This window comes from Drosophila takahashii, chromosome 3R, assembly GCF_030179915.1.
Source record: "Drosophila takahashii strain IR98-3 E-12201 chromosome 3R, DtakHiC1v2, whole genome shotgun sequence".
Taxonomy (NCBI): Eukaryota; Metazoa; Arthropoda; class Insecta; order Diptera; family Drosophilidae; genus Drosophila; species Drosophila takahashii.
The window spans coordinates 22,420,493-22,445,959 of record NC_091681.1 but is presented as its reverse complement, the minus strand read 5'-3'; the positions used below and the strand labels follow the sequence as shown (position 1 = coordinate 22,445,959).

The 25,467-nt window shown below is 41.1% G+C and overlaps 6 protein-coding genes across 8 annotated transcripts in view; 2 read left to right on the top strand and 4 right to left on the bottom strand.

Moving 5' to 3' along the window:
* The first annotated feature begins 19 nt into the window (after nucleotides 1-19).
* Ino80 (chromatin-remodeling ATPase INO80) overlaps nucleotides 20-25,467 on the top strand; it is a 37,337-nt gene continuing 11,889 nt past the window's right edge. The window contains exons 1-12 of the mRNA XM_017138793.3: nucleotides 20-399; nucleotides 457-650; nucleotides 712-2,885; nucleotides 2,951-3,091; nucleotides 3,155-3,332; nucleotides 3,394-3,734; nucleotides 3,803-4,064; nucleotides 4,125-4,292; nucleotides 20,131-20,289; nucleotides 20,786-20,888; nucleotides 20,971-21,053; nucleotides 23,350-23,656. Of these exons, the coding sequence (XP_016994282.2) occupies nucleotides 120-399; nucleotides 457-650; nucleotides 712-2,885; nucleotides 2,951-3,091; nucleotides 3,155-3,332; nucleotides 3,394-3,734; nucleotides 3,803-4,064; nucleotides 4,125-4,292; nucleotides 20,131-20,289; nucleotides 20,786-20,888; nucleotides 20,971-21,053; nucleotides 23,350-23,656 (4,390 nt within the window). The 5' untranslated portion in view covers nucleotides 20-119. The remainder of the gene's footprint in view (nucleotides 400-456; nucleotides 651-711; nucleotides 2,886-2,950; nucleotides 3,092-3,154; nucleotides 3,333-3,393; nucleotides 3,735-3,802; nucleotides 4,065-4,124; nucleotides 4,293-20,130; nucleotides 20,290-20,785; nucleotides 20,889-20,970; nucleotides 21,054-23,349; nucleotides 23,657-25,467) is intronic.
* LOC108055662 (probable transcriptional regulatory protein Dtur_1615) lies at nucleotides 4,460-5,666 on the top strand. Of its 2 annotated transcripts, XM_070217873.1 has the most exons (2): nucleotides 4,460-4,881; nucleotides 4,984-5,666. In XM_070217873.1, the coding sequence occupies exons 1-2, from the start codon at nucleotides 4,576-4,578 to the stop codon at nucleotides 5,542-5,544; spliced, it is 867 nt and encodes a 288-aa protein (XP_070073974.1). In that variant the 5' UTR covers nucleotides 4,460-4,575; the 3' UTR covers nucleotides 5,545-5,666. The 2 variants fall into 2 exon arrangements, with proteins under 2 accessions (XP_070073974.1, XP_016994625.2); XM_017139136.3 differs by having other exon boundaries at nucleotides 4,464-5,666.
* LOC108055503 (putative serine protease K12H4.7) lies at nucleotides 8,794-10,642 on the bottom strand. The gene is made up of 5 exons (XM_017138904.3): nucleotides 10,387-10,642; nucleotides 10,135-10,316; nucleotides 9,608-10,075; nucleotides 9,369-9,550; nucleotides 8,794-9,300 (listed from the first exon to the last, which is right to left on the bottom strand). Exons 1-5 carry the CDS (start codon nucleotides 10,609-10,611, stop codon nucleotides 8,897-8,899), a joined length of 1,461 nt encoding a protein of 486 aa, XP_016994393.2. The 5' UTR covers nucleotides 10,612-10,642; the 3' UTR covers nucleotides 8,794-8,896.
* Nucleotides 13,114-14,920, bottom strand: LOC108055790 (thymus-specific serine protease). The gene is made up of 5 exons (XM_017139344.3): nucleotides 14,677-14,920; nucleotides 14,382-14,563; nucleotides 13,859-14,326; nucleotides 13,635-13,801; nucleotides 13,114-13,579 (listed from the first exon to the last, which is right to left on the bottom strand). Exons 1-5 carry the CDS (start codon nucleotides 14,902-14,904, stop codon nucleotides 13,182-13,184), a joined length of 1,443 nt encoding a protein of 480 aa, XP_016994833.2. The 5' UTR covers nucleotides 14,905-14,920; the 3' UTR covers nucleotides 13,114-13,181.
* On the bottom strand, nucleotides 15,273-17,215 carry LOC108055589 (putative serine protease K12H4.7). The gene is made up of 7 exons (XM_017139013.3): nucleotides 17,000-17,215; nucleotides 16,747-16,928; nucleotides 16,449-16,684; nucleotides 16,159-16,390; nucleotides 15,923-16,095; nucleotides 15,577-15,867; nucleotides 15,273-15,514 (listed from the first exon to the last, which is right to left on the bottom strand). The coding sequence occupies exons 1-7, from the start codon at nucleotides 17,198-17,200 to the stop codon at nucleotides 15,408-15,410; spliced, it is 1,422 nt and encodes a 473-aa protein (XP_016994502.2). The 5' UTR covers nucleotides 17,201-17,215; the 3' UTR covers nucleotides 15,273-15,407.
* LOC123003045 (putative serine protease K12H4.7) lies at nucleotides 17,616-19,315 on the bottom strand. 2 transcript variants are annotated; one of them, XM_044394273.2, is made up of 6 exons: nucleotides 19,152-19,315; nucleotides 18,886-19,088; nucleotides 18,360-18,821; nucleotides 18,156-18,298; nucleotides 17,828-18,100; nucleotides 17,616-17,769 (listed from the first exon to the last, which is right to left on the bottom strand). In XM_044394273.2, exons 1-6 carry the CDS (start codon nucleotides 19,287-19,289, stop codon nucleotides 17,651-17,653), a joined length of 1,338 nt encoding a protein of 445 aa, XP_044250208.2. In that variant the 5' UTR covers nucleotides 19,290-19,315; the 3' UTR covers nucleotides 17,616-17,650. The 2 variants fall into 2 exon arrangements, with proteins under 2 accessions (XP_044250208.2, XP_070073973.1); XM_070217872.1 differs by lacking the exons at nucleotides 17,616-17,769; nucleotides 17,828-18,100 and having other exon boundaries at nucleotides 18,212-18,298; nucleotides 18,360-18,398; nucleotides 18,544-18,821.

The following is a 25,467-nucleotide window of genomic DNA, read 5'->3' as shown; positions in this document are numbered from 1 at the left end:
TTTTGCCGATCCCGCTGCGGTCACACTGTTGTTTACCTCGAAATTTCGCCTCGCATGCCGAATTACCAAGGAAATTACGTGACAATTGTGACCGAAAGCTGACTGAAATCGCTGCCACCATGGAAGCCAAGCCCGTGGTGCCGCCCCAGCCACGCCCCCGTCCCATGGCGGAGCCGCTGCACATCCAGCGCTTGGAGGCGGCCCTCAATATGCGCCCCTTCATGGACATGGCCAAAAGAGCCCTGCGGAAGCCACTGAGCAGCAACGAGGAAAGCGACGAGGAGCAAGCGGTCAAGAGGGAGCAGGATGGCCTGGATTCCGACGACTCCTCCACCGTGGGCGTTGTGAGGATGAAGCAATCCAATAGGCGGAAGAACCGTCTGCTGGGCAGCAAGGAAGGTGAGTTGGTTTCGGGATTAAGACGAGAATCCTTTGAGAAAAACCACCTCTTTTCAGAGCGACAAAGTGTCAAGGCGCAGCTATACAATTTCAACGATCTGACCAGCGATCGGGAGTGGCTCTACGATCTCCTGCTGAGCGACACGGAAAGCGATGATCCCACCATCACCGAGGATGAGTATGTGCAGCAGCTGCTGAGGGAGCACATCCGGGAGCAGCGACAGCGGAAGAACTACTACAAAAAGGCCACAGTGAGTGTTGTGGAATCTTGGGGTTTACCTTAACTTATCCTTTATCCTAATTCCCCATCAGAACGCCCAGTATGCCTACTATGGCGCCGGCTTGCTGTCCAACCACGACGTCTTTGCCGAGCGCCAGCAGGCGACGGCCGGAGTGCGCAAGAGGCGTCGCCGCACCAAGCAGGAGATCCTCATGGCCCGCTTGGCCGAAGCCCAGGCTGGACCAAAGCCACCCAAGCAGCGGAGGAGGGGTCGCAAGAAGCGGGATATCATGGGATCACCGGAATCCGGGGAGGTGCCGCCGTCGGAGCTGGGCAAATACTCGTTTGGCGACACAATGCCCACCAACGAGGACGAAGACGAGGACGGCGGCGAGGTGGACTACAAAAGGGAGCTGGCCAGCTTGGCCCTGGACTACCCGGAGGAGGAGGAGATCGAGGAGGAGGTGGACGTGGTGGGCGGCACCGAGGGTCAGGTGACTAAGGTCCGGCGTAAGCGCAAGAACCCAGCCGCTTTGGCCGCTCGCCGTCGTCGCATCTGGCAGATTATGTCGAAAAAGGAATCGGGCCGACTGCAGCGCATCAAGAGTAATAATCACAAGGAGATGCTGGCCAATTGCAAGCGGGTGGCCGGCATGTGCGCCAAAGTGGTGCGCCAGCGTGCCGTCAACTCACAAAGGATCATGAAGGAGACGGTGTGGCGGGCCAAGCGACTCACCAGGGAAATGCTCGCCTATTGGAAGCGGTACGAGCGCGTGGAGCGGGATCAGCGGCGCAAGCAGGAGCGAGAGGCGGAGGAGCAGCGGAAACAGGACGTCGAGCTTATCGAAGTGAAGCGACAGCAGCGTAAGCTCAATTTCCTGATCACCCAAACCGAGCTGTACGCCCACTTTATGTCCAAGAAACTGGGTCAGGGCAGCGAGGAGGATCAGCTGCGCATTCTCAGCCAGCTGGATGAGGAGACCAATGCCAGGTTGGCGGTTCAAGATGACTACGACGCGGGGGAGATGAAGCTGCTGGCTCAGGAGAACGCCGAAGCAGCTATGCAAAGGGATTTGGACAAAACAAGGGCGTTCGATGTGTTTGTAAAAAAGGAGGAGAAAAAAGAGGAGGAGGAGGAGGAAGAGGAAGGTGATGAGGATATAAAACCACAGCCCCGCCCGGAAATGAAGGACCTACCGCAACCCAAGATGTTTAAGGGAACCCTCAAGGGCTATCAAATCAAGGGCATGACCTGGTTGGCCAACATCTACGATCAGGGAATTAGCGGCATATTGGCCGACGAAATGGGCTTGGGCAAGACAGTCCAATCTATAGCCTTCCTTTGCCACGTCGCCGAGCATTACGGAGTGTGGGGACCGTTTTTGATCATCTCACCCGCGTCAACGCTGCACAATTGGCAGCAGGAGATGTCCAGATTCGTGCCCGATTTCAAGGTGGTGCCATATTGGGGTTCACCTGGCGAGCGAAAGATCCTGCGGCAATTTTGGGATCAAAAGCACTTGCACACACGCGACGCCAGCTTTCATGTGGTAATCACCTCCTACCAACTGGTGGTTAGCGACTACAAGTACTTCAACCGGATCAAGTGGCAGTACATGGTTTTGGATGAGGCTCAGGCCATCAAAAGCGCTGCCTCGCAGCGCTGGAAGCTACTGTTGGGCTTCAGCTGCAGGAATCGATTGCTCCTCAGTGGCACTCCCATCCAGAACAGCATGGCAGAGCTATGGGCACTGCTGCATTTTATCATGCCCACGTTGTTTGACTCCCACGATGAGTTTAACGAGTGGTTCTCCAAGGATATTGAATCGCATGCTGAGAACAAAACGGGAATTGACGAGAAACAAATATCCAGACTGCACATGATCCTAAAACCCTTTATGTTGCGGCGGATTAAGAAGGATGTGGAGAACGAGCTGTCCGATAAGATCGAGATCATGGTCTACTGTCCGCTCACTATTCGCCAGAAGTTGCTTTACAGGGCGCTGAAGCAAAAGATTCGCATTGAGGATCTACTGCACCTGACCAGTGGATCTACTACTACTTCTTCGTCCTCTTCAGCTTCAAATCTGATGAATCTGGTCATGCAGTTCCGAAAGGTGTGCAATCATCCAGAGCTCTTTGAAAGAAGGGACGCAAAGAGCCCGTTCTTCATGCGATGTGCGGAGTATACGATTCCCCGATTGGTTTTCGATGATGGACTAATACACAGATTGTTGGCCAGTCGAAAGCATTTGCTGTACAACCGGTAGGCAGATTTTATTTTGAATGTTTTTAAGTGTTCTAATATTTATCTAAAATTACCCTACTTAGGTTTAATATCTTTAAATCGGAGTACATGCAAAGGTCACTTTTTGAGGATGTGAACGTGGATAGCTGCTTTGGATTTACCCGCTTGTGTGATTTATCTGTGGGCGATATGGTGGATGTTACGCTCAATGGGCTGATTGATTTGTGAGTCTTAATTACATTTATTTATGTAAAATTCATAAATTAAGTTAATTTAATTTTCCACAGTCTTTTGCATTATCAAAGAGTGCTGGAGAAATATCCGCTGCTGGCCTACCGTCGCTTTTGGTGGAAGAAACAACCTGCCAGCCGGTATCAACTATTGGAACCAATGCTGGAAAACAAATTGGTACTCGACTATATGCCAACGAAAAGTGTTCTGCAAAACTTTGTTTTCACAGCGATGGTAAGATTAGTTAAATGTATCAATTTGTTTTACCATCCATTTATCATTTTACTTTGAACAGACCACCAACGAGAGCAGCGTTTACGCCTTTGGCGACTACTTCACGTACAACATGCAGGAAACCATAGAACATCGTGTGATTCGTTCAAAGATTCTCAAGGAGAAGACCTCACTGATCGAGGAGATGGCAGATGCCTCCAAGCAGGAGCTGGAAATCGAGTCCGTGGAGGTCCAAACTAAATCGAATGCTAAGAGCGATGTGAAGGTCACCACGCTGCTGCTGCTACCAGAGTTTCCGCATCGCCCTCGAAAACCCAGGAGCTATCAATGTGAACCGCTCTTTATGCCCCGATTTATTTATGATTTAGGTCAGAAAGTCCAGGCGGTGGATAGGCAATTATAGTGAGTTCTTAATGGTTTTTGTTTGAATTTCCATTTAAAATTTATAACTTATCTTCTTTTTATTCTAGTTGTGAGAGTCGCACTGCCGCCTGGGCGCAGATTCGTCACAAGCAGTGCGAAAACAGCCAGGGCAGGGAGCTTGTCTCCAGCGGATTGGCCTTGTGCAAGCCTCATAGTGGATGGTCTTCCATCGTGGTTCCCGACAAGGAGACACTGATCACCGATGCCGGCAAACTATTTGTTCTGGACACCCTTCTCACTCGCCTCAAGGCGAATGGCCATCGAGTGCTCATCTACTCGCAGATGACCAAGATGATTGACCTGCTAGAGGTGAATTTAATATACTTTAAATCATAGTGTGTTCTTAAGTTTTTTTAATAATATTTTCAGGAGTACATGTGGCACCGCAAACATCGCTATATGCGACTGGATGGCTCAAGTAAGATCTCCGCTCGCCGCGATATGGTTGCCGATTTTCAAACCCGAGCAGATATCTTCGTATTCCTGCTGTCTACAAGAGCCGGCGGCCTGGGCATTAATTTAACAGCTGCAGATACGGTGAGTTCATATTAAATTTGTATTCTTAACCATTCGTTGACCATATAAAATAGTATATTAATATTTGCTTGTCAAAAAATCTTACTTTCGTTTAAAAACTGTTTGGAAATCGATTTCCTGAATTTAAATTTAAACGACTAATGCATAAGTAGCCCTTCCATAACTTTCAAATCTTACGCCTTTCAAATTTCATTCGCTCGCATTGTAACAAAAAGGATCAACCAAATTAAATCCAATTAAAGGCAATAATTTCAAGCGGTCAAAATTTTAAGTTTTTTTAAAAATGGCTCAAAACCGCTGCTTAGAGCCCATGGACAAGATAGTGACCACGAATATGCCTCAGCTTAAGTCTAGCATTACTCCCTATCGACCCAAGCCAAAGTTAATCCGTAGCCTTTCCCCTAAATTGGAAAACGACAAGCGCAATGGACTGGATTTGCAGTTGCCCGAGGAACAAGAGGCAGTTACAGTGAAGCGAGTGCGATGGGCTCCGATGTTTGGAGACAGGAATGAGGCTACTAAGCCATCCACTTACATCAGTCCACTGAGCTCCAAACAGATCCGACCTGATCAGGATACGCCAGATGAGGTGAGACTGGTCAACGAACTGCGATTGGCGGTGCATCGCGGTGGTGGTTCCATCGATCCCGAGAAGAACTACGAGCTGAGGGCTTGCCTATCTCCCCTGCAGTTGCCGTACAGTCGTGTGCAGCGAATCCTGAGGGAGTGCGAGTTGAACGAGAGGAATCAGAGCACTTATAGCCTGCCCATGGACTATGCGCGGCAATTGGTTGCCATGGTCTGCAAGGTCAGGACGGATAATCTTATCGACCTAAAGCTCCGCTTGGCCCCTCTTTTAAGGCATAGCAAATCTCGCTTCTTCAATCGACACTTATTCAACGAAACTGGTCTGATTAAAGCCATTGTGCCAAGCAAATCACCTTTAAGCTTCGATGATTTCAATCAAACATTGCGAACGGATGCATTGTGGTGCAAGGCCACCGATAGCGCCATTACTGATTTGGGAAAAGGTGCCGTTTTGTTTAAGTGTCGACCGCAGGATCTGCGCGAAGTGACTGACAAACTGCGGCAGTGCAGCTATAAGATTACTCACACGGAAGTGGGTCACTGTCCAAACAAGTCGCTGGTGGATCTAACAGATCGACAAATGTCCCGATACCAGGAGTTTTGTAAAATTCTTTTGGAGGACAAAGATATCGTAAAGATCTATGACAATGTTCGAGCCCATTAGTTTATCGAAAATTCGATGTTGTTCTAAATTATTGAAAGTGAAAGTAAATTTCTTTAGGATTTCAAAAATAAAATTCTTTACCTTGTCATTTTTTTGATGAATATAGACTTCATTTTAATATTTTTGTCGAGTGTACTTTTATCACTAGAGTGTTTAAATTTCATGAGTAACCACTTTACCATGATAGTTTTTACAAGTCTTATATCAGCGGGAAATTATAATTATTAGTGCCTTGAGTAGGTACTTGAATAACAAATATTTGCAAACAGTCTACACATCTAGTTAGTCGTATTAAATTAATTGATACTAAAAGTTTTCCATGTTTTTTCATTTAATATACTTATACACAGAAAAAAATATGACAAAATATCAAATTGATATTTGTTGGTTAATTTGATCTTTTTTAAGGATCAAGTTTCGTCATATCATTCTAACATGAAGAAATATTATTTTGATCTTATTTCATATTAATTTTGGAAAAAAAATACTGAATTCGGTATTTAAAACAAGTATATTTACAATTTATATGAAATCGTATGACTTTGATATGAAAAAATATCAAATGTCGTTTCGAATTTAGTTCGAAAGGGAGAAATAGTGTTCCACAGTTTACAACACTGAGATTGTGCAGCACTGCAAAAACAGCTGGCCCAACTTTGAGACCAAAAATATTCGAGAACAAGGTGTTTTTATTGTCAAATGAAATCAATTTATTTTTTTATTGAGTGCTAAGTCGAAACATTACAAAGTTGTGGTGATTTTAACTTTGCCGTCGAGTTAGCACACAATTTAAAGACATTTCGGTTCTGAATGTGCGTGTGTGTGTGTGCCGGCCGCAGTTTTACGTTGTGTGTGTCACAGGCAAAACTAAAATAATAAAATATTGAAGATTTTGCTGGCCCACCTATACATATGTACACCGACTCAAAAAAATGTGAAATGATTAGAATTAAATTGTTTTAATATAAAATAAAAATTTCTGTTTTACTGGGGGGTACTAATATACACGAAATAATATTATTTTGATGAACAAAATTGATATAAAATATATCATTTTGATGACAAAAATTGATATAAAAAATATCATTTTGATGACCAAAAAGTTCAAATGTTATTTTAAACACTAATCTTTCTTAAGATTGAATTGATATTTAAAAATATCAACTTGATATTCTCGAAAATATCAACTTGATATGTTCGAAATATCAATCTTGCATTAATTAATATCGGCCCAAATTTGATATGAAATAATGTTAACTTGAGTGCAAATTCATATCAATTTTTTTTTCTGTGTAAATTCATTACAGATTTATATAAGGTTTATCTAATTTCTCAGTTTCCTGTAGAACTTGATGATTTATAGGCAGCTTTTGGACAATATTTTATAGGAAAGAATTCGTTTGTCATTGTCCCGAACTCGAAGGCGGAAAAACCCTGTGTGGCTCTTGTATCCATTTGCTAAACTACTTGTTCATGCACTGCAGCAGTCAAGGCTGAATCTTGAGCCAGGTGTGGTGAAGGGTTGGGATGCGGACGAGGATGAGCTGGGAGAGTGAGTGGCGGCAGACCGTGATTTACTCGTGTGATCTTTATCGCCGCGTAACAATGAGGCCCACCAATCCGAATCCGAATCCGAATGCAGCGACCACGTAGAAGAATTCTCAGCCAAAAAGGATACAATATCGAACAGAATCTTTGCATGTATCTCCCCCGGCACTTCTTGTTCGATTTCAGCGGTTCTGGTCGATCTTTTCTTTGGTTATGGACTGGTAGTTCTGTTGCTTCGTGTGAACATTTTCGCCCGGTTCCTAAATCATTTTGTCACCGGTTTTGATTTGTTATTTGCGCACCCTGGCCGAAAGTAATTTGGTTTCAGCTCCAACTCCTCTGTCATTTTATAGCCAGGTTCTCAGGCTCAACCTCTGATGCCGGATCGGTCTCCCCGCCTCACTTGCTCAGGTTTATGTCTTGAGTTGACTAATTCCATGTTGGTATTTTAGCTGGCTGATTGTTCCCCATCAGCGGATCGTCGAAGGCGGCTTCAGAGACCTTTTAGAACTTATCGGGGGATGGGGAGATCCCGAACGATGATTCACAATCATCCTTCTTGGCCTTTCTTCGCTGCATGGATAATTTAAGAATTTTTAAATATAACATTTATTAAATTCCAGATTTTCAAAAAAAGAGTGAAGTGATGTGATTCGCTGACATTTATAGTTTGACCACAGGCAAAAAGGCAGAAATTTACAACTTCCTCTCAGGATGCAGAAAAAAAAAGAAATTTCAAACATCAACCAATTTCCAAAAGCTTTTGAATTATGGCAAGAATTTTTATTTCTTTTTCGATATAATTTCTCAAACACCATCGAAAAGAGTTTCGCCCCTTGCTCGCCTTCTTTCTTTGAGACCTTTCGACAAGAATAAAAGTATTTCCCGTTCATGTCTTTGGCGCATACCGAAATAATTTGACCAAAAACTCAACACTTTGGCATTTCTTTTGGCCTTTCAGTCGCCCTCCTTCCTCCATCTTCTACCAACCCGAAAGGTCCAACAAGAATCCCAAAGAGGAAGGGAAAACTGTACCAGTTACATTTTAAATGATACGAGGCCCACGATTTAATTGTATTTAATGCTATTTATAAGCAAATTGTATTGTTGAAAACAAGTTCGCTTGGGACTTGTTAAATGGATCTGCTCGGGTCATTATAATGCGTGACTCGATTCGGTTTCGGCTCACAAGATTTATGACATTTTCTAAAGCAATGCAAAGTCTTTAAGCAGCCGGCTGTCTATCGATCTTGTTATGCCCAGCACGTTTCTGGATTTAGTGCAATTCATTGGGTGTAGGAGTCCGCCCTTCCTCCACATATCACCTTTCCTCACTTTTCGGTACCGTCTATGTCCGTGATGGACTGTCGGAGTGGTCACACCTTTTCAAACATTTTGATGGATTTGTGGGCCACATAAATTTCCAGTTTTTATTGCATCATATTTGCAAATCTTTCGAGCTAGAAAGTAAAATTAATTTCTTGAGCTGTATCTCAAACAGAAAGTTTTATATCGGCCTGATTTATGACTGTCCTTTGTAGTCAATTTCAAGTTATGGGATCTTGACATTCTATAGCTACAATAACCCACTCGACGAGATAATGGTTAATTGTGCAAAGGACAAGTGGCTGCTTCAGTTAAGAGTTTAGTTTAGTAAATAAATATTATTTATTTTTTCCATAATTAAAATATGCATATATGTATATTAAATATTTGCTTTATTAGGCCAAATATAGGTGATTAAATATTTATATAATTAAAAACAAAAAAAAATAACATTAAATTAAATTCATCAATTGAGATATTAGTCCTTCAGCCATTGGGCCACAAGCTTGATCAGCTTCTGCTTGGAGGCCACCAGCTCGGCACTGTCGGTGGCACTGATCGATCCGGTATCGGGGCAATGGGAGGCGTACGGAATGATGGTGGCTCCCTGGGCAACTCCAGCACCCACCTTGCTCCAACCATCAAGAGCTCCCTGCACAAAATATATGTTGGTGGCATTAACGTCCAGGCCTCCGAATTCCTTGTTTGTGGCGCGGATTTTCGAGTGGATGCCAGCAGAGTCGTAGTCCGATCCAAAGACTCCCTCGCAGGTGTCCTCATACAGAGTAGCCGGGAAAGTGGATCCGAAAGGTTGGCTCTTGCTGCCCGAAGACTGGAACCAACCGAACTCGTTGCAGGTCTGGAAGATCCAGGGCAAGTCGCCTAAAAAGGGTAGAAAGATATATTAAATTATTATTATTTTATATTTTATATTAAAAGTTATAACTCACTGTCTTCGTAGTTCTCCTTAGACCATTCATAGTAGCCCACAGCTCCATTAAAGGTGGTGCTCAGGCAAGCGCCAGAGTGTTCATTGATTTTCCAGTTGATGAACTTGGACAAAGCTTCAGCATCATCATCACTGAATTCTCGCAGAATGGAGCAGTACTTGGGAATGTCGTAGTTCTCTGGCCTATGGGAAAATAATGTATTATTATCAAGATCTTCCAGTTTTTTTTGTGTCGCCTACTTTTGGTACTGAGCAATGCCGGCGAAAATGTTGGCAATGGTGCTGAAGATCTGCCAACGGTCCTGTTCGTTGTTGGGATTAAAGTTGGAGCACAGGTTCAGTTCCTTGGCAGCCTGAGTTCCGTTTCCAATATCGAAAAGATTCTCATAGTAAGCAGTGGCATTGTCAATCAGATCGTAACAATACTGTCCTCCCAGGGTAGCGTACGACTCGCCAACCACCTGCATGTAGTCCTTGAAGTTCACCTTGGCCAGCAGCGGTGCCGATGAGGCCCAGCTGCCCCTGATGGTCTCCGGATAGAGCTTCCTGATCCAGGTGGCCATGGTGGCCGAGTAGGAGCAGCCAGAGACCACAACCTTGGAGTCCTTGTATTTGTCCTCCAGCTTTAGGGTTTCAATCACGTTGATCACATCGGCCAAGGCCTGTTCAACGCTCTGGTACTTCTCCAGGTTCTCAGTGGACAGAGGACTAAAATGTTATTTAATATTAATTATCCCTGTAAACCTGGTCATTATATATTAACTTACGTTATTGGGATACTCTCGCCAAAGAAACGATGTTCAGTGTAAAGCAGGGAACCGTTGTGGCTCTTGGCAATGTCCTTCCAGAGTCCAGAGGTAATGCCACTGGGATCGATAGCCCACTCGCCGCCCAAGTAGATAAAGATGGGATTTCCGTCTTTAAAATACTTGTTGTTGATATATATGCGCTAAGGATTCAAAGAGAGATGGTTATAGAAGGTAAACTTTGATCAATAGCGATTTTGATTTGATCCTTACATCCAGCCAGGTGGCATTGTTGCTATCATCGAAGTTGTCCAACTTTTGGGTGATCCAGCGCTCCTCCACATGGGTCTTCCTGGTCTTCAGTGTTTCCACTGGAGGTCCTCGATGCAACTCCCTCAGGGACTTGACGAAGGCATTGGCCTCTGGTTTCTGTTCACCCAGACTGGCTGCCAAAGCCAGGGGTGCCAATAGGGCGAGTACTACTAGGGTATACTTCATATTGCTGGTTAGTTCACAAGTTAGTTAGCGAATGATTTTCCACCATCGGCCACCGACTATTTATTGGAAAATATTCTCTACTGACAGTCGCATCAGCCTTTGATAGGGTCTTTGGGCACTTAACTGCAACGCAAACAAATATCGGAAAATATATAGCACTGATAAAGTCGAGGGTTCTTCGTTCGTATCACGCCTTGCATCACGTTATTTGATCTAGGTTCATTAGAATGCATTTGGTTTTCGCAAAGACAAAGAAATTGTGCAAGTCTCAATTGATAAATTTATATAACTTTGGTAGGATGCAAAGGGTGGAAAAGTTCTAATGTAACAGGGGTTCTTCAAAATATATAGGAACTAAACATGTTCCTTAAAAATATATCTTTTTAATTAAACGTATTAATTAAATACATTTTTATAACTGTTAAAAAAAGTCATTAAAATATTAGAAATATTACGAATATAATAAACTATTTATAGGAAATAATTAAAAAATATTACTACATTGTTGAATAATGTAAATGTACAGTGTACACGTGCCTTGTAATCATTTCACTCTAGTTAAGTTATTCCCATATTAGCAAACTTGCCACATTTATGGGCGTTCTATATTTACTTTTTCATTTTCCTTTATCAATTGGCTGGGGTCTTTTCATGATCTAAGAACAAAATAATTTTTCTTTTGTAAGTAGGGGAGAGTGGGGCAATTTTGTCAGCATTTTTTCAAAGCTATTTTTTGTCCATATTGAGACACGTTATCATATTTCTATTTTTATTGTGAAATGCGGTTAGCACCAAGCTTTAAATGTGACATTCCCCTTTTTTTTAATTACCTTGGTGATTTATAAAAAATTAAAAAGTAAAACCAATATACTGGGGCAATTTCACCACATATATCATCATATTTCTATTTTTATTGTGGAATGTGGTTAGCACCAAGCTTTAAAATGTGACATTCTCCTTTTTTTAATTATCTTGGTGATTTATTATTATTATTAAAATTAAAAAGTAAAACAAATATACTGGGGCAATTAAAAATTACGACTTATGGATTCCGAGATATTGCAAGTGACGAAATTGCCCCACTCTCCCCTAATAATAATAAATATTTTAATAACACTCAACTTAAAATTATAAAATAATCTTTTAGAATTGTCAAAAAACTGTAACTTTAAGTTGTGAAGAATTCTTTGTTTAGTTTTCCAAATCTTTACGAATTGCGTTATTTGTTCAAACATTTCCTTGTTGAATAGTGTACACTTGCGATGAAATCATTCAGCACTTGTTAATTTAATCCCATATAAGCAAACGTGACAATTATATTGGTCATTGTTTGTTACCAAATATTTACTTTTTAGGTTCCTTGGTCAATAAGCTGGTGTCTTATCATGATGTAAGAACAAAGAACGTAACAAAATTAGTTTCTCTATTGTTCGTGTCTACTCAAATAGTTAGAGCTAAAATCGCAGCTATATTATATTTTTTTTTATTTGTCTTACCAAGATGTCTTAAATTGCCATAAATATTAAATTTAGTTTTATAAGAAATTCTTATAATAATATAAAATATAATAAAGACTTACATAATAGTAATTATATCCCATTACATATTGATTATTCAGAAATGAATAGTTAATTCTTTATAACATAATGTAATTTTTCAGCAACTGTTCCCTGATTCATATTTTTATACCTGTTACTCGAAGAGTAAAAGGGTATATTGTATTTGTGCAAAAGTATGTAACAGGGAGAAGGAATCGTTTCCGACCCTATAAAGTATATATATATAGTCATGTCCTTCTGTCTGTCCGTCTGTGTGTCTGTCCGTCTGTCTGTCCGTATGAACGCTGAGATCTCGGAAACTGGGTTTCCTACGCAGCGCAAGTTTATTTCAGACGAGCGCCACGTCCACAATCGCCCACTAACGATTTTAAAATGTGTTTGGCGCCCACACTTTTAAAGATTTCTGAGAAGTAAAAATTTTGTTGTATTTATTTGTACCTATCGAAATGTAGAAAAAAATTTTCAAATCGGACAATTCATTAAAAAGTTATAAGCAATCAAAAAAATGTTATTTATCCGTCTCCCTCGCACTCCCTTGAGCCGAGTGACGGGTATTAGATAGTCGGGACACCAACCCGACTATAGCGTTCTCTCTTGTTATGCAATAATATTTATCTTATTTTGATTTAAACGATCACTGAGTATTTTCCCTGAATATATTCCCTGTTCCATGCAATTGGATTTTATTGACCTCGGGTTCCCTGTACTCGTACTTATAGTACCCTTACCTTTAGTTGCATATTTTTCGGCGTCACTTTAGAGAAAAGCTATTTTTTAGTCCCAATACAACTTTTGTTAAAGTTTTATGACACAGTTTCATTAGAACACTTATCGTAAAAATTCTTCAAACTTTATTATAAAACCCACACTTTTGAAATTTATTCAAACCTTTTAAAAAACAGATAAAACCACAAAGCTGTATTACTAAAAAGCATTTCACATGTTGGTTTTTGGTTATTTTATTCTTTTATTACATAAAATAACACCAAATAAGGACCAATGCCAACAAATCTAAGCCAACCACTGGCGCACCAAATCAGCGAGCTTCTCCTTGGAGGCGCGCATTTCGGCGGAGTCTGTGGTCTTGATCGATCCAAAGTCGGCACAATGCGAGGCATTGGCGATGAGGGTGGCTCCCTGCTCGACTCCATGGCCCATGGGGTTCCATGGGTCCAAAGCACCGTGGGTCATGTAAACATTCTCCACTCCGGGCTCCATGCCACCGAAGTACTCATTGGTCTGCGCTGCATTGCTGTTGATCTGTTCATTTCCATACTGCGAACTAAAGACATCTCCGCAGAGGGTAGTGTATAGGGTGGTCGGGAACTTAGTGCCGAAGGGCTGATTCCGGGAGCCAGAGCTCTGGTACCATCCATACTCATTGCAGGTCTGGTAGTACCAAGGACGACCTATGAAAGATATGTTAGGGCATTTTTTGAGGACTTTAAGGAATTTTTCACATACTAGCATCAAAGTTATCCACTCCCCACAGATAGTACTCCACAGTGCTGGCATAGGTGGCATCAATACAGCTGGGCATTCCCCAGCCCCAGTACACAAAGTTAGCAATAGCCGTGGCATCATCCCGGAAGCTCAAGAGGTAGTCGCAGTAGTACTCGATATCGCCAGTGCTAATTTGAAATTTGAAATTTTTCAACTAAAATATTAGTACTTAATGCAGTTCATACCTTTGATATTGCGCCACCCCAGAGAAAACATTCGAGATACTGCCGAACAGGGACCACAAGTCCAGATCGTTTTGGTCATCAAAACTGTTGCACAGGCGCAACATGGCCCTAGCTTCAGCTCCCCGCTTATTGGCGAACAGGGACTCCAGCTCGGCGATGCCATTTTCGATCCTATTGTAGCACTGCTGGCCGCCCAACTCGAGGAAGGCCCTGCCCACCACCTCCTTGTACTCGGTGAAATCGACCTTAGCCAAAAGAGGAGCACTGGAGGCCCAGCCACCTACAACCAAGTCGGGATACAGACGCTTGAACCACACCACCATGGTGGCCGAGTAAGAACCGCCAGCTAGTAACACTTTGGAGTTGGCCAACTGGGGGTTCTCCGCCTTGAAGGTCTCAATGAAATAGGCCACATCGGCCAGGGCCTGCTTTACATCCAAATACTTGAGGTTATCCGTGGACATGGTTCTAAAAAAATATAGGGATATTTCGAAGTTAAAGGAAAGGATTAATATTTACTCACGATGTAGGCACACTTTGACCATAGAAACGATGTTCGGTGTAGACAAGCACACCCTTGTGCTCCTCAGCCATGTCATACCAATGACCAGCGCTGACCATGCTCTGCTCGATCTCCCATTCGCCACCCAGGTAAATGAAAATGGGACTTCCCTCAGTTTGGAACTCATCATTGAGCAAATAACGCTGAAATATTACTCATTAATAAATCTAATCTAATTTATGTGTAACTTGTAGTAGAAAAATATCTTTTACAATTACGTAATAACATTTCTCCAAGAATTAATTCTTTTACCCACCATCTGATAAGTGGCCGTGTTGCTCGCGTCAAAGTTATCCAATTTCTGGGTGATCCATTTCTCCTGGACAACCGCACGCTTGGTGACCACCTGTTGTGGTGGACCACGGTTCAAGTTCTTCAGTGTCCTGACCAAAACGGGCACATCCTTAATCTTGGAAGTGTCCAAGGCCTGGACAAGTCCTGCAGCCAAGACTACAGCCAGGCAGACCAAACGCAGAGCAGCCATTTTCACAAATGAACCAACTAGTCGGTCCGATTTGGCCTTTTAAGTTGACCGTTAACGGTGTTGGGTTCTAAAGTAATTTGCGGCCACGATAAAGATTGTAAATTTCGTATAGTTGATAAGTGACCAGCGACATGATATGATAGCGATTAGAAGTTGCGATTAGAAGTTCGCATTTGTCGTCCATCATAAATCGATCGGAACTCATGGGAATCTTTTGTAGGATTAGTTGGAAATTCCCATTTATGGCCGACCGATCAAAATCACGGCTGTTGCTTGGTTACCTAATCAGTTCGATTTTTTCCAAGTCATTAATTTTTCATAATATCCATGTGCATTGCTTAAAAATAATAATCAGATCCAATAATATATCATTAATAGATTATCTTTTATTTGTAATCTTATCTAAGCTTGATTAGATACGATTATAAAAAATGTTTGGAATTTTGTTTAATTCCACTTAATTTTAAATTGACAATTTTCATTTAGTGTGACGTTGAATACGACTATTTAACCCACTCGCGAACCAGCTCAGCAATGCGTTCCTTGGAGGCTTTCATCTCAGCGGTGTCACTAGAGCTAATCGAATTGAAGTCCTTGCAATGGGCATATTCTGCAGGATCACAATGAAGGTTAATACTTTGAGTTTAAAGTACTTTACTCCCATTTACTCACCTGGAATAATGGTGGCCTGATCCGCATCCTGGATTCCCATTGCCCTCCAGGGATCCAATTGACCGTGGGTTAGATAGACATTCTCCACACCAGGAGTCAATCCACCAAAGTACTGATTGGTGGTGCTCACTTGGTTGGTTATGAACTCGTTGCTATACTGAGAGCCATACAAATCGGCACACATGGTGGTGTAATATGTAACAGGGAACTTGGTGCCAAAGGGCTGGGCTCTAGAACCAGAGGTCTGATACCAACCGTACTCATTGCAGGTCTGGAAGATCCACTGGCGCACTGTAAAATTTGTATATAACTTAAGCTTTGAAAGGGAAGTCAGTTATCTACTTACTGATATTGCCATTATAGGTAGTGTCCAAAAGCAGTGCCGTTATAGCGTCATAGCTAAGGTCATGGCACTTGCCACCGCTCTCCTCGAACACTTCCAACAAATAGCTGGCGACACCAATAAGATCGCTCGATCCAGCCATTATCTTTTGGCAAACCCCCTCGATTTGGCCAGCACTAAAAGTTGAAAAAAAGATTAGTATTAATCGGAATAATATATTATTACGCTTAGTCACTTACTTATGAGTCTGTACAACGCCTGCAAAGATATCGGAGACCTCGCTGAACAAAGTCCACACATCCAGATCGCTATACACATCGAAGGGTTCGCAGAGCTTGAGAAGAGACTTGACCTCAGCACCTCGCTTTGTGGCTATCATGGTCTCCATCTCGGCAATGCCGTTCTCAATGCGCTTATAGCAGTCGGAACCACCCATTTGTTCAATGGATTGGCCAGTGACTTCCTTGTACTCTGTATAAAGTAAAGGTTTATTTTTGATACTAAGTGCCATTAAGAAATTACGACTCACCCACAAAATTAACCTTGGCAAAGAGCGGAGCACTGGAAGCCCAACCTCCAGCCACCAGATCGGGATAGACCTTCTTGAACCAGGTGACCATTGTGGCGGAGTAGGAACCACCCACAATAATGACCTTGGACTCGGACAAACCCTCATGGCTTTGCTTGATGCTGGTGATGAAATGAGCCAGATCGGCCAAGGACTGGTTCACACTCAGATACTTGATGTTTTCATTGGAGAGATCACTGTAAGGACATGGATATCATTTTGTTTAGGGAGTTATAGATGATATTCTGGAATTACTCACGGTAAGGGCTTGCTTTGTCCATAGTAACGGTGCTCAGTGTAGGCCAAAAGAGCATTGTGCTCCTTGGCCATGTCGTAAATATGGCCACCAGTTATTCTGCCAGCGGAGATCTCCCATTCTCCTCCAAGATAAATAAACAGAGGTGCACCAGACGTGTAAAGAGCATCGTTCAGCATATAACGCTAAAGAGTTTGTCAAAAAAAAGTACCTTAATAAGTCCCTAAAATCTATTATGTAATTAAACCATAAATACCATTTGCCAAGTGCGTGACTCTGCCGCATCGAAGTGATCCAATTTCTGTTCGATCCACAGGGTCTGCACTACATCCGCTCGGCTCTGAGTAGTTGGCAGTGGTGGCTCTTCATGGATCCTTTTGAAGGTCCTCTCGAAAATGCTTCCATTGCTTTGGCCCAGGGCCAGAAGAGCCAAAGAAATTCCTAGCCAGAACTTCATCGTCGATCGCCGAGTGTTGGAATAAGACTGATCAACCTTTAAAAGCTTATGAGCCAACTAATTCACTTGCTTTAGCTCAAAGCAAATCTTATCGCCAACGTAGTGCCTAATTAGCAGTTTTTAAGCCAGTAAATAATATTGTCAACTGGGTTAAATAGATTGTTGGTAGGAATTTTACGCTGCTTTTTATTAGCCCAAAAGCCATGCGGCGCCTTATCGAGTGGTATTGTGGTCGCAACGACTGTTACGATTATCAATCATTGGATTTCACTCACTCAATTTGAAAGCACTTGAAAAGTAGGTAATAGAGTTACCCGATAAGGGTTGTACAAGGTGTAGTACAATTACTAACTAGAGTGTGATTATACCCTTTCAAAGGGAGTTAAAAAATATTAAGAAATATATAAATGGACTATTTAATTTTCAATTAGTTTTTAATATTTTGCTAGCTTAGTTGTACGCTTTAGTTTGCAATTTTTGCACTTCGAAATCGATGTCCATCTTCAAGGCATTTATAGAAGGCTTATCATTCTCTTTCCATGGCTGTAAGTCCTCGCAGTGAGTTGCACCTTAAGTAATTGTAATGTATTAGTAGGAAAATCAATTTTCAAATTAGGTAAAATTCACCCTCTAAAATATATGTCCTATTGTGTTTCCTCACTTTGGTAGCTGACCAAGCATCCAGTTCCGGTTGGGTCAAAAAGACCTTGCGAAAACTTTCTCTATTATCCAAATCCTTAAAATTTCTATCAGTGTTTTTGACTTTTCTGTTTATGTAACATTCGAAAAACCTATTTCCAAAAACATCAAAACACAAATCAAGCCAAAAATCAATTGGGATATATTCAGAGGTTTGAAAGTTGCCAAGCTGACTGCAACATTGGTAGAACCAAAGTCGAGCTGAAATATAAGAAATAATCGAAAAGTTTGTTTTGATATTAAATATATTGCCTACCTGAATCCGTGGTATATTCAACGTCTTTTAGGGATTTTAAACTGGAAACACTGTCATAGCATTCCGAAGAATTCCCTTCTAGTTGCTTTTTAAGGTAAGAGGTAAATGAGCTTTTTGAAATATCATCGCAGGCCTTTTGAATACTGGATTCAGAAAAAAAGAGGTGGAATTTATTTGTAACCAATTTCCAATTCATTTACTTACTTTCCATACTGCACTTCAGAGCCAATTACTTTTGTTAATCTTTCAAATAAATTAATAACATGAACATTATTTGTATGATCAAATCCACAAATATTCATTTCTATAAGTTTTGTAGTGGTATGATTGTTTAAATCAGATTTAAGGCTCTTGAAGCCCTCAACTATCTGATCATGGCACTTCTTACCTCCAATTTGTTGAACAAGTTGAAAAACTCTTGCATAGAACTCTTTTAAATCTGTTTTAAACTGCAACGGGGCACTGGAACCCCATCCTAAATCAATTAATTGGGGATAGAGCTTGGCAAACCAGGGTACCATTAGGCCTGAATACGATCCTCCCACCAGAAAAACCTTGGACTCTCCGAAATAAGTGGTATTGGCCTTTAAAAATCGAATTAAAGCAGCCACATCTGCCATGGCCTGAGGCGTTGATAGATATTTCAGAGATTTCAAGTTAAGGGATCTAAAAATGATCAATTTTATAATCAACTTTGTGATCATATATTTTTTCACTTCCCCGAACGCACTTTGTCGCCTTACTTTCTCCATAATAACGATGCTCGCTGTGTATCAGATATCCTCCATATCGTTTAGCCAAGTCGTTAATATAACTCTTGGTCAACATAATGTTGGAAGTATTGGTTGTATCTGATAAAATTGTGCCTTCACCGCCCATAAAGAAAAATATTGTACCATTCGGCTTAAAATAATCTTCCTTTACCATATATCTCTAAAAAAGTATTAAAGATATTAAAGCTATTTGGAAGATTAAGATTAAACAGAATAGTGTTACCATTTTAAAAGTTCTTGAATCCTTATGAAAGTGATCCAATTTTTGTTCAAACCATCTGAATTCAACGGTTTCTTCGCTGCCTTGAATGCAAACAATAAATATACTTAAGTAATACAACACTAATCTGTTGTTATACATTGCTGTTGCTACTGTGAACTGGTAAATACGATTTTTCAGCTTTATAAAGAGTAGCTTCAGCGTTTTAAATAACAATTTGATGCTTTGATTTTTCATGGGGAGAAATTGTAATAGGTGTATCTAATCATTACGCTGTTGTAAATAAAAGCTACATACTTAACCAAACTTAAAAATTTCTAAAGCAAAAACATATATCAAATTCCACTTATTTCCGATATTATGCAAAATAATAAACCTCTGCGTACAAAAATTTCCTAATGGACTTCCGTGCGATATTTTCAATTGAATTTGAATTCCATTTAATAGACAGATTCCTCAATGGGCAACTTCCTTCTTACGCTTCCGAAAAGAGCTCAACACGTGTTCCAAATAAAAAAGAAAACATCAATTCCTTGAGCAGTTCGATTTTAATTAGTCCCATCTCTCAGCCGGAAACGCCACTCCCTCAAGAAAGACAACCCTTGAGATACGGACGGGGAATTGCTGAACACTTGCACAACAAACACGTACCAAGTGCGGCTCAAAAGGGGCAACGAAGGGTTAACACCGGTGGCGGGAGTTTGTCTACTCCAGATAATAGACAGGAAAAGCGGAAAATTCGTGACACTACAAAGTGGTTTATAGGGTAGCCCAATTCGAAGAAGGAACTAATAAATATGCAGGCTCGAAATCATCAAAAGAATGGCGAAAGGATGTGCGTGTGGAGAAACTATTTGCATACTAATAAGAAGTGGGAAAATTCCCAAAGAAAGTTATTCTCCAACTTAGAAACTACCAATATTATTCTGATGTTCTAAAAGATTAGTTAGATAGAAATTAAATTTTTATCTTTCAATTCCAGGTCATCTTTTACGATTCGGACTGGAATCCCACCGTAGATCAACAAGCAATGGATCGGGCCCATCGTTTGGGCCAAACCAAACAGGTGACTGTCTACCGACTCATCTGCAAAGGAACCATCGAGGAGCGGATTCTGCAGAGGGCCAGAGAAAAAAGCGAGGTGAGTGATCGGGGGACAGGAAACCCTACCGAACCGCAAAACTCTTCAAGTTGCTCGGTTTTTCTTTTCCCTTTGTTGCCTCGCATATTAGGCACGTGCTTTGTTGGGAATAAAAAACCATCCTAAAAAACCCAGGCATTGTTGCGCCTTTGGGATTTACAATAAAAAACTGCTCAATGCGAAACACGAGCACTTGTAGTTGGGATTAAAATGGTTTGGGTTGGTAAACCAACACCGGAAATTAATTATACAATTGGATAGGCGACATTTTGGTTACGCCTTCTGTGTTCCCTATAAGTTGGAGTATTTCTTGTGCATTTATTGGCTTAATTACCGAAAACAGAAATCCCCCGATTACCATATGAAAGTATTTCGGGCCGACAAATAAATAGTTTAGGAAATGAGGGAACTCTTTGGGCGCTATCCCTGGTCTTGAACGAGTTTCGTTTCATTTCCTGCCTGGAATTTATAATTTTTATTCAATCGAATATTTCAGATACAACGCATGGTCATAAGTGGCGGCAATTTCAAACCCGACACACTCAAGCCCAAGGAAGTGGTCTCTTTGCTATTGGATGATGAGGAAATCGAATTGAAATGTGAGTAGATTAGAGATAAATATGGCTACGCATTATTTGAAAATTTAAATTAATTTATATTTATTTATTCTTTTGACATTAGATCGCCAGGAGGCCAAACTGCAGTCTTCTTCACCGACACCAACGGCCACTCAAGGCGAACGCAAAAGACGGCATCCCAATAAGGTAAGAACGATTTGCTGGCCCAAAGACGACAGGCTTGTTAAAGCCGAACGATCTGGGGGCCATTTCATGCATGATCCAGGCCGACTGCCTAATGGCTGTTTATTAGACCAAGTTTGCACTTGCTACACGACAAGTTTCGTCTGCGCTTCCTAATGAAAGTAAATGATCTTTTGAGTGAGGTTCAAATTGCGAGTGCGTCCATATACAGAGAGCAAAAGCGAGGCGAAGCCCGGCTCAGTTGTTCTTGGCCTATGGCATTGCAATGGTGGTCATGGTCACGTGATTCATGCAACATCACAGCACAGACACACACACATTCACAGGCAGGAACGGGCAACAAAGACAATTCAATTTGCTACAAAACTCAACTCATCGTCTTGGCTGGTCTTGGTCTGCTTCATAGCGTGCTTTGAACCTACTCCATGAGCCATAAGCCACTAGCACTTCCAGCCGACTATATTCATTCATCCAAGTGTCGTACACATTAAGAAAATGGTTAGCACTTTTATATGAATTGGGATATTATTTAAAGCACTCAAAAACATATCGAAAGTTCTACAAAAAAAAATGTTTATAAAATATTGGAAGTGTACTTAGTCCTTCTACGATAATTTCAATTATCTTTCAAAAGAAAAATCCTAATTCACTCTGGTAAAGTCTTATAATTACTAAAAATTGGTAACAAATCAAATTTTAAAGATACTTTTAAATACTTTTTTATATAGTCAAACGTTTATATCATATTTTCAACTTCCGTACTTCAAATATGTTTTCATTTTAATGAAAAACTCAACTTGCTATGTTTGTTTACGCCAGTGTACTCGTACTCCCTACCCAGATACTTCATACTTACTCTCCAAAGCAAACACTTTGCTTTTACCCTACTTGGACTCGCAGCCGCTGTCTCTCGGAGACTCTTTTAAAAAACAGTTTCAAGTGCTTCTTGGTTCGCTTTGGTTTGGATCGGATTGGTTCGGTTTGGGGTGCAGGCTCTACCATACTACCAACCACCTCCAAACTCGGGCCCTGACTCTTCTTTGTGCTTTGTTTTTGTTGGTTTCGCTAAATGATTTTGTGCGTTCAATGGAACACTGATTATGGTCTGGTGCTGCTGATGTTGCTTCTTCTGCCTTTGGCTCTGGCTCTGGGTCTTCGTCTTGGTGGCTTCTCTCCGTTTTTGGTTCTACGACCACTGGTGTTGCGCCTCCTTTTAGTTAGTCGGGTACTCGTACTCGTAGTCCACTCAAGTTCATATGCCACCAGCCGGCACAGTGCTATAAGGGCACGCAGTCATATCCCGAACCCCCTCGTCTCGGGACTGTCAATTCATTTACGGTCGGAAGTTCAAGTTTCCAATGCGCGAATAGTACTTTTCATGTTTTCAGGTTAAGTGCAGCCGGCGTCTTCCTTCCTTTGGGCCTTTCGATTCGAGAGAGCATTCATTTGGAACAGATTCTGCTGTGCAAGATTTGTGTCGCAGTTGTTTATTATGGAACGGTTTATTTTCTTTACTGATATAATGATATATAATTTGAGCGAGTGCTTTACGCCCAGTTGGTTTTATTGGTGGAGAAATTGTGAATTATTAAAATGAGAACTTTTCTGTTAATTCGGTTTTAATAAATACATATGTATGATATATGTTTGTTCTTATAATATGGTAAAATATAGATTAGATCATTCGTCAAACGGTCACACATGTTTATAGAATTTTGTTCTACTTATTTTCAATTATATTTTATAATATCTGAAACTACCACAATTTTTTCTCATTTTGCCTTAAACTTTAACAATTAATATCATTAATTTTTAAGCGATTTAACAAGCAGCTGAGTGCATGTAGGAAAATTGCTACTGTTTTCCCAGCAATTGACTATCAAAATCTCGGCAAAATGTATGCAAAACTCTTTACCCTACTTCCGAACAATTTCCTCAAGCATGGCAATTACTAGAGGCCCACCTTCAACCCCCGAAAACGTCCCATTTTTAACACTATCCCTTCGATTGACCAGCCCATAACTCAAGTCTTAGTTTTGTTCAAGTTTGGCATGAATGATTTTTATGCCGAACACTGGAAGGAGAGGGAGCAGAGATAACTTGGCATAAATTATAAACGGTTTAAAGGGGAGAATTCTTGGGCCAGTTAGAACGATACGAACGATAAGCAACCGTTGTAGGAGAAGACCAACAACAGATATATCTCATTTCCGTTGGCCATTAAAATGCTAATTGATTTGATTGTTACATTTGAGAATTAAGGTATAACTTTTTTATGATATTATTTTTATTGTCTTAGGATGTAAATATGGGTGGCACCACAATCGCGGCCACCTCGACCTCAACCCAACACCCCGACGACGATGTGCCCAGTTGCAGTTCGGCAGGAAAGCGCCTTAAACTGGAATCGGAAGAGGACTTTATCGATGTGGGCATTACGTCATCGGCCTCGAGTGTTGGCACGGATAGCAATCATCCGACGCTCAGCCAGGAAACCTATGTGCCGGGAGCAACCTGTGTCCAGCAGATGGACAACGATTCCGATAATGAGGCTCTGGTGGTGGATGGAGATAGCCCCACGCTGATGGGCCAAAACGAATCCATGAGTGAGTACTACAGCACTTTTTGGGAGGGATCCATAATAAAACGTTCATGTTATAGTAATTAAGATCACTATAGTTCCTGATTCACTAACCAAAGTTACTTAATATACTAAAAACTATCTGCAAACATTATTAATGGGTTATATCTCTATTATAAGAATTAAATCTTATTGTTTTTATTTTTTATTTAAAGTCTTAACGATGTGTGGCTGAAAATGCATGCCTATGACTTACCCATTAAACTTACAATGTCTAAAAGCATGTGGGTAGCAAATCGCAAAGACATCTCACATAACTTAAGCCTGATTCAAATGTTTTGCGACTTGTGGTTAGATTTCCCCCCCGGGAACGATCACTTTTTAATGATTAATAACTGAAATTATTTGGTAATCACCAGCAATATATGGAGGCAGTCGAAAATGTGGTCTACCACGTTAAGTTGCCTCAAACTGAGAGAGCATGTTGGTTGTTATGAGTTGCCAATTGCATGTGGGATGTGCAACGATTGCAGCTTGTTAGCTCATGCGATTTGCATTCGAAAACGATGGGGCAGCCAGGTGACTGCTGCAAAGCAGAAACATTTCAAATTTGTTTAACAATTAACCAATCGAAAGTACAAGACGTTGAAAAGTAGGCAACGAGCAAAAAGCAGCCGTAACAGCAACAAAAACTGATGTGAAATCGCGACAAGTGCAGCGTCAGCAGATCGAAGTTGCAAGTTGCAGGTTGCACGTTGCAACAGTTGCCAAAGGAGGAGGAGACTAGCAGCGAAACAGCTCCGATGGCATCTGTGACTTGACCAGTTTGTTGCCCGTTTGTTTGGCTGGCCAAATTGTGGCACACTCACTGATTGGCCTGCAAATTCGCTGGCAAACGCAACTAATTTTGCCTATGTCCCCGTTTCATCTTGTTACTGCAAACGCGCGTCGTTGTTGTTAATACAACCAGCTTAACTCCTGTCTTCGTCCCCTTCTTGGAAGACAGTGATGCCAGATTTTCGTTCGGAACAAACTTAATTAAAGAGAGTGGGAATAGAAAGGATTAGAAAAATTTAGGACATCGGATTAAATCGGATTTATTTAAGATCAACGGAAAAAAAAGGTAATTTGAAATTTAGTATTACTCATTTGTAGAAAAATTATGTAAGCTAAATCAGAAAATTTTTGTTTGTAGGATGATCAACAAGGAAAACTTTTTTTTCGAAAAAAAAATATGCTTGCGTTTCCTATTTCAAATGTTTTGTTACTCATTTATAGAAAAATTATATAGGATATATCAGAAAAGTGGATTTTTTGTGGGATGATCAAAACAAACAAATTTTTTCCGCATTTCCTATGCGAGATTTTCCAGACGTACGCAACCCAATTCAATATGAACGAAGTTGATTATGTTTGGTTCGCTTGTCACTTGGCGTTTGGTTTTTGTTTTGTATTCGGTTTTTGCTTAGCATTAAAATGCCACAAAAAGCCAAGGAAAGCCGAAGAAAGACGGAAAGAAAACAGAAAAAACCGACCGAATTGTGGCTCATAAATAATTTTTTATGTGCACAGGGCTTGGCCAAAAGACTTGGCTAATTTAATCAATGAGCTCACGTGTTGTGGCTACATAAATTGCCAATCCGAGCGGTCTTGCTCTTGTTGTTTTGATTTCGTAATGTTAACCGACATTTATTTGCTGTTTATTGCTAAGCCAAGAAAAATGAGAAATTGTCATGAATCCAGAGTTAGACATTCTACTGTTGTAATTCTTTCAAATCAAATACTTTTCTGTGATCCAAGCGTAACTAAATAATGTTTTACTCAACGCATTCCGCG

Coding starts and splice junctions, on each gene's coding strand:
- LOC108055662 (XM_017139136.3), top strand. CDS start 4,576: ATGGCTCAAAACCGCTGCTTAGAGCCCATGGACAAGATAGTGACCACG.
- LOC108055503 (XM_017138904.3), bottom strand. CDS start 10,611: ATGAAGTATACCCTAGTAGTACTCGCCCTATTGGCACCCCTGGCTTTG. Junction 10,317..10,386: donor ACAATGCCACCTGGCTGGAT/GTAAGGATCAAA, acceptor TTGAATCCTTAG/CGCATATATATCAACAACAA. Junction 9,551..9,607: donor GGCATTGCTCAGTACCAAAA/GTAGGCGACACA, acceptor ATTTTCCCATAG/GCCAGAGAACTACGACATTC.
- LOC108055790 (XM_017139344.3), bottom strand. CDS start 14,904: ATGGCTGCTCTGCGTTTGGTCTGCCTGGCTGTAGTCTTGGCTGCAGGA. Junction 14,327..14,381: donor GGTCAAAGTGTGCCTACATC/GTGAGTAAATAT, acceptor ATATTTTTTTAG/AACCATGTCCACGGATAACC. Junction 13,802..13,858: donor GGGGTGGCGCAATATCAAAG/GTATGAACTGCA, acceptor ATTTCAAATTAG/CACTGGCGATATCGAGTACT.
- LOC108055589 (XM_017139013.3), bottom strand. CDS start 17,200: ATGAAGTTCTGGCTAGGAATTTCTTTGGCTCTTCTGGCCCTGGGCCAA. Junction 16,391..16,448: donor TGCCAAGGTTAATTTTGTGG/GTGAGTCGTAAT, acceptor TACTTTATACAG/AGTACAAGGAAGTCACTGGC. Junction 16,096..16,158: donor GGCGTTGTACAGACTCATAA/GTAAGTGACTAA, acceptor TTCAACTTTTAG/TGCTGGCCAAATCGAGGGGG.
- LOC123003045 (XM_044394273.2), bottom strand. CDS start 19,289: ATGTATAACAACAGATTAGTGTTGTATTACTTAAGTATATTTATTGTT. Junction 19,089..19,151: donor ATTCAAGAACTTTTAAAATG/GTAACACTATTC, acceptor ATACTTTTTTAG/AGATATATGGTAAAGGAAGA. Junction 18,101..18,155: donor TGAATATACCACGGATTCAG/GTAGGCAATATA, acceptor CTTATATTTCAG/CTCGACTTTGGTTCTACCAA.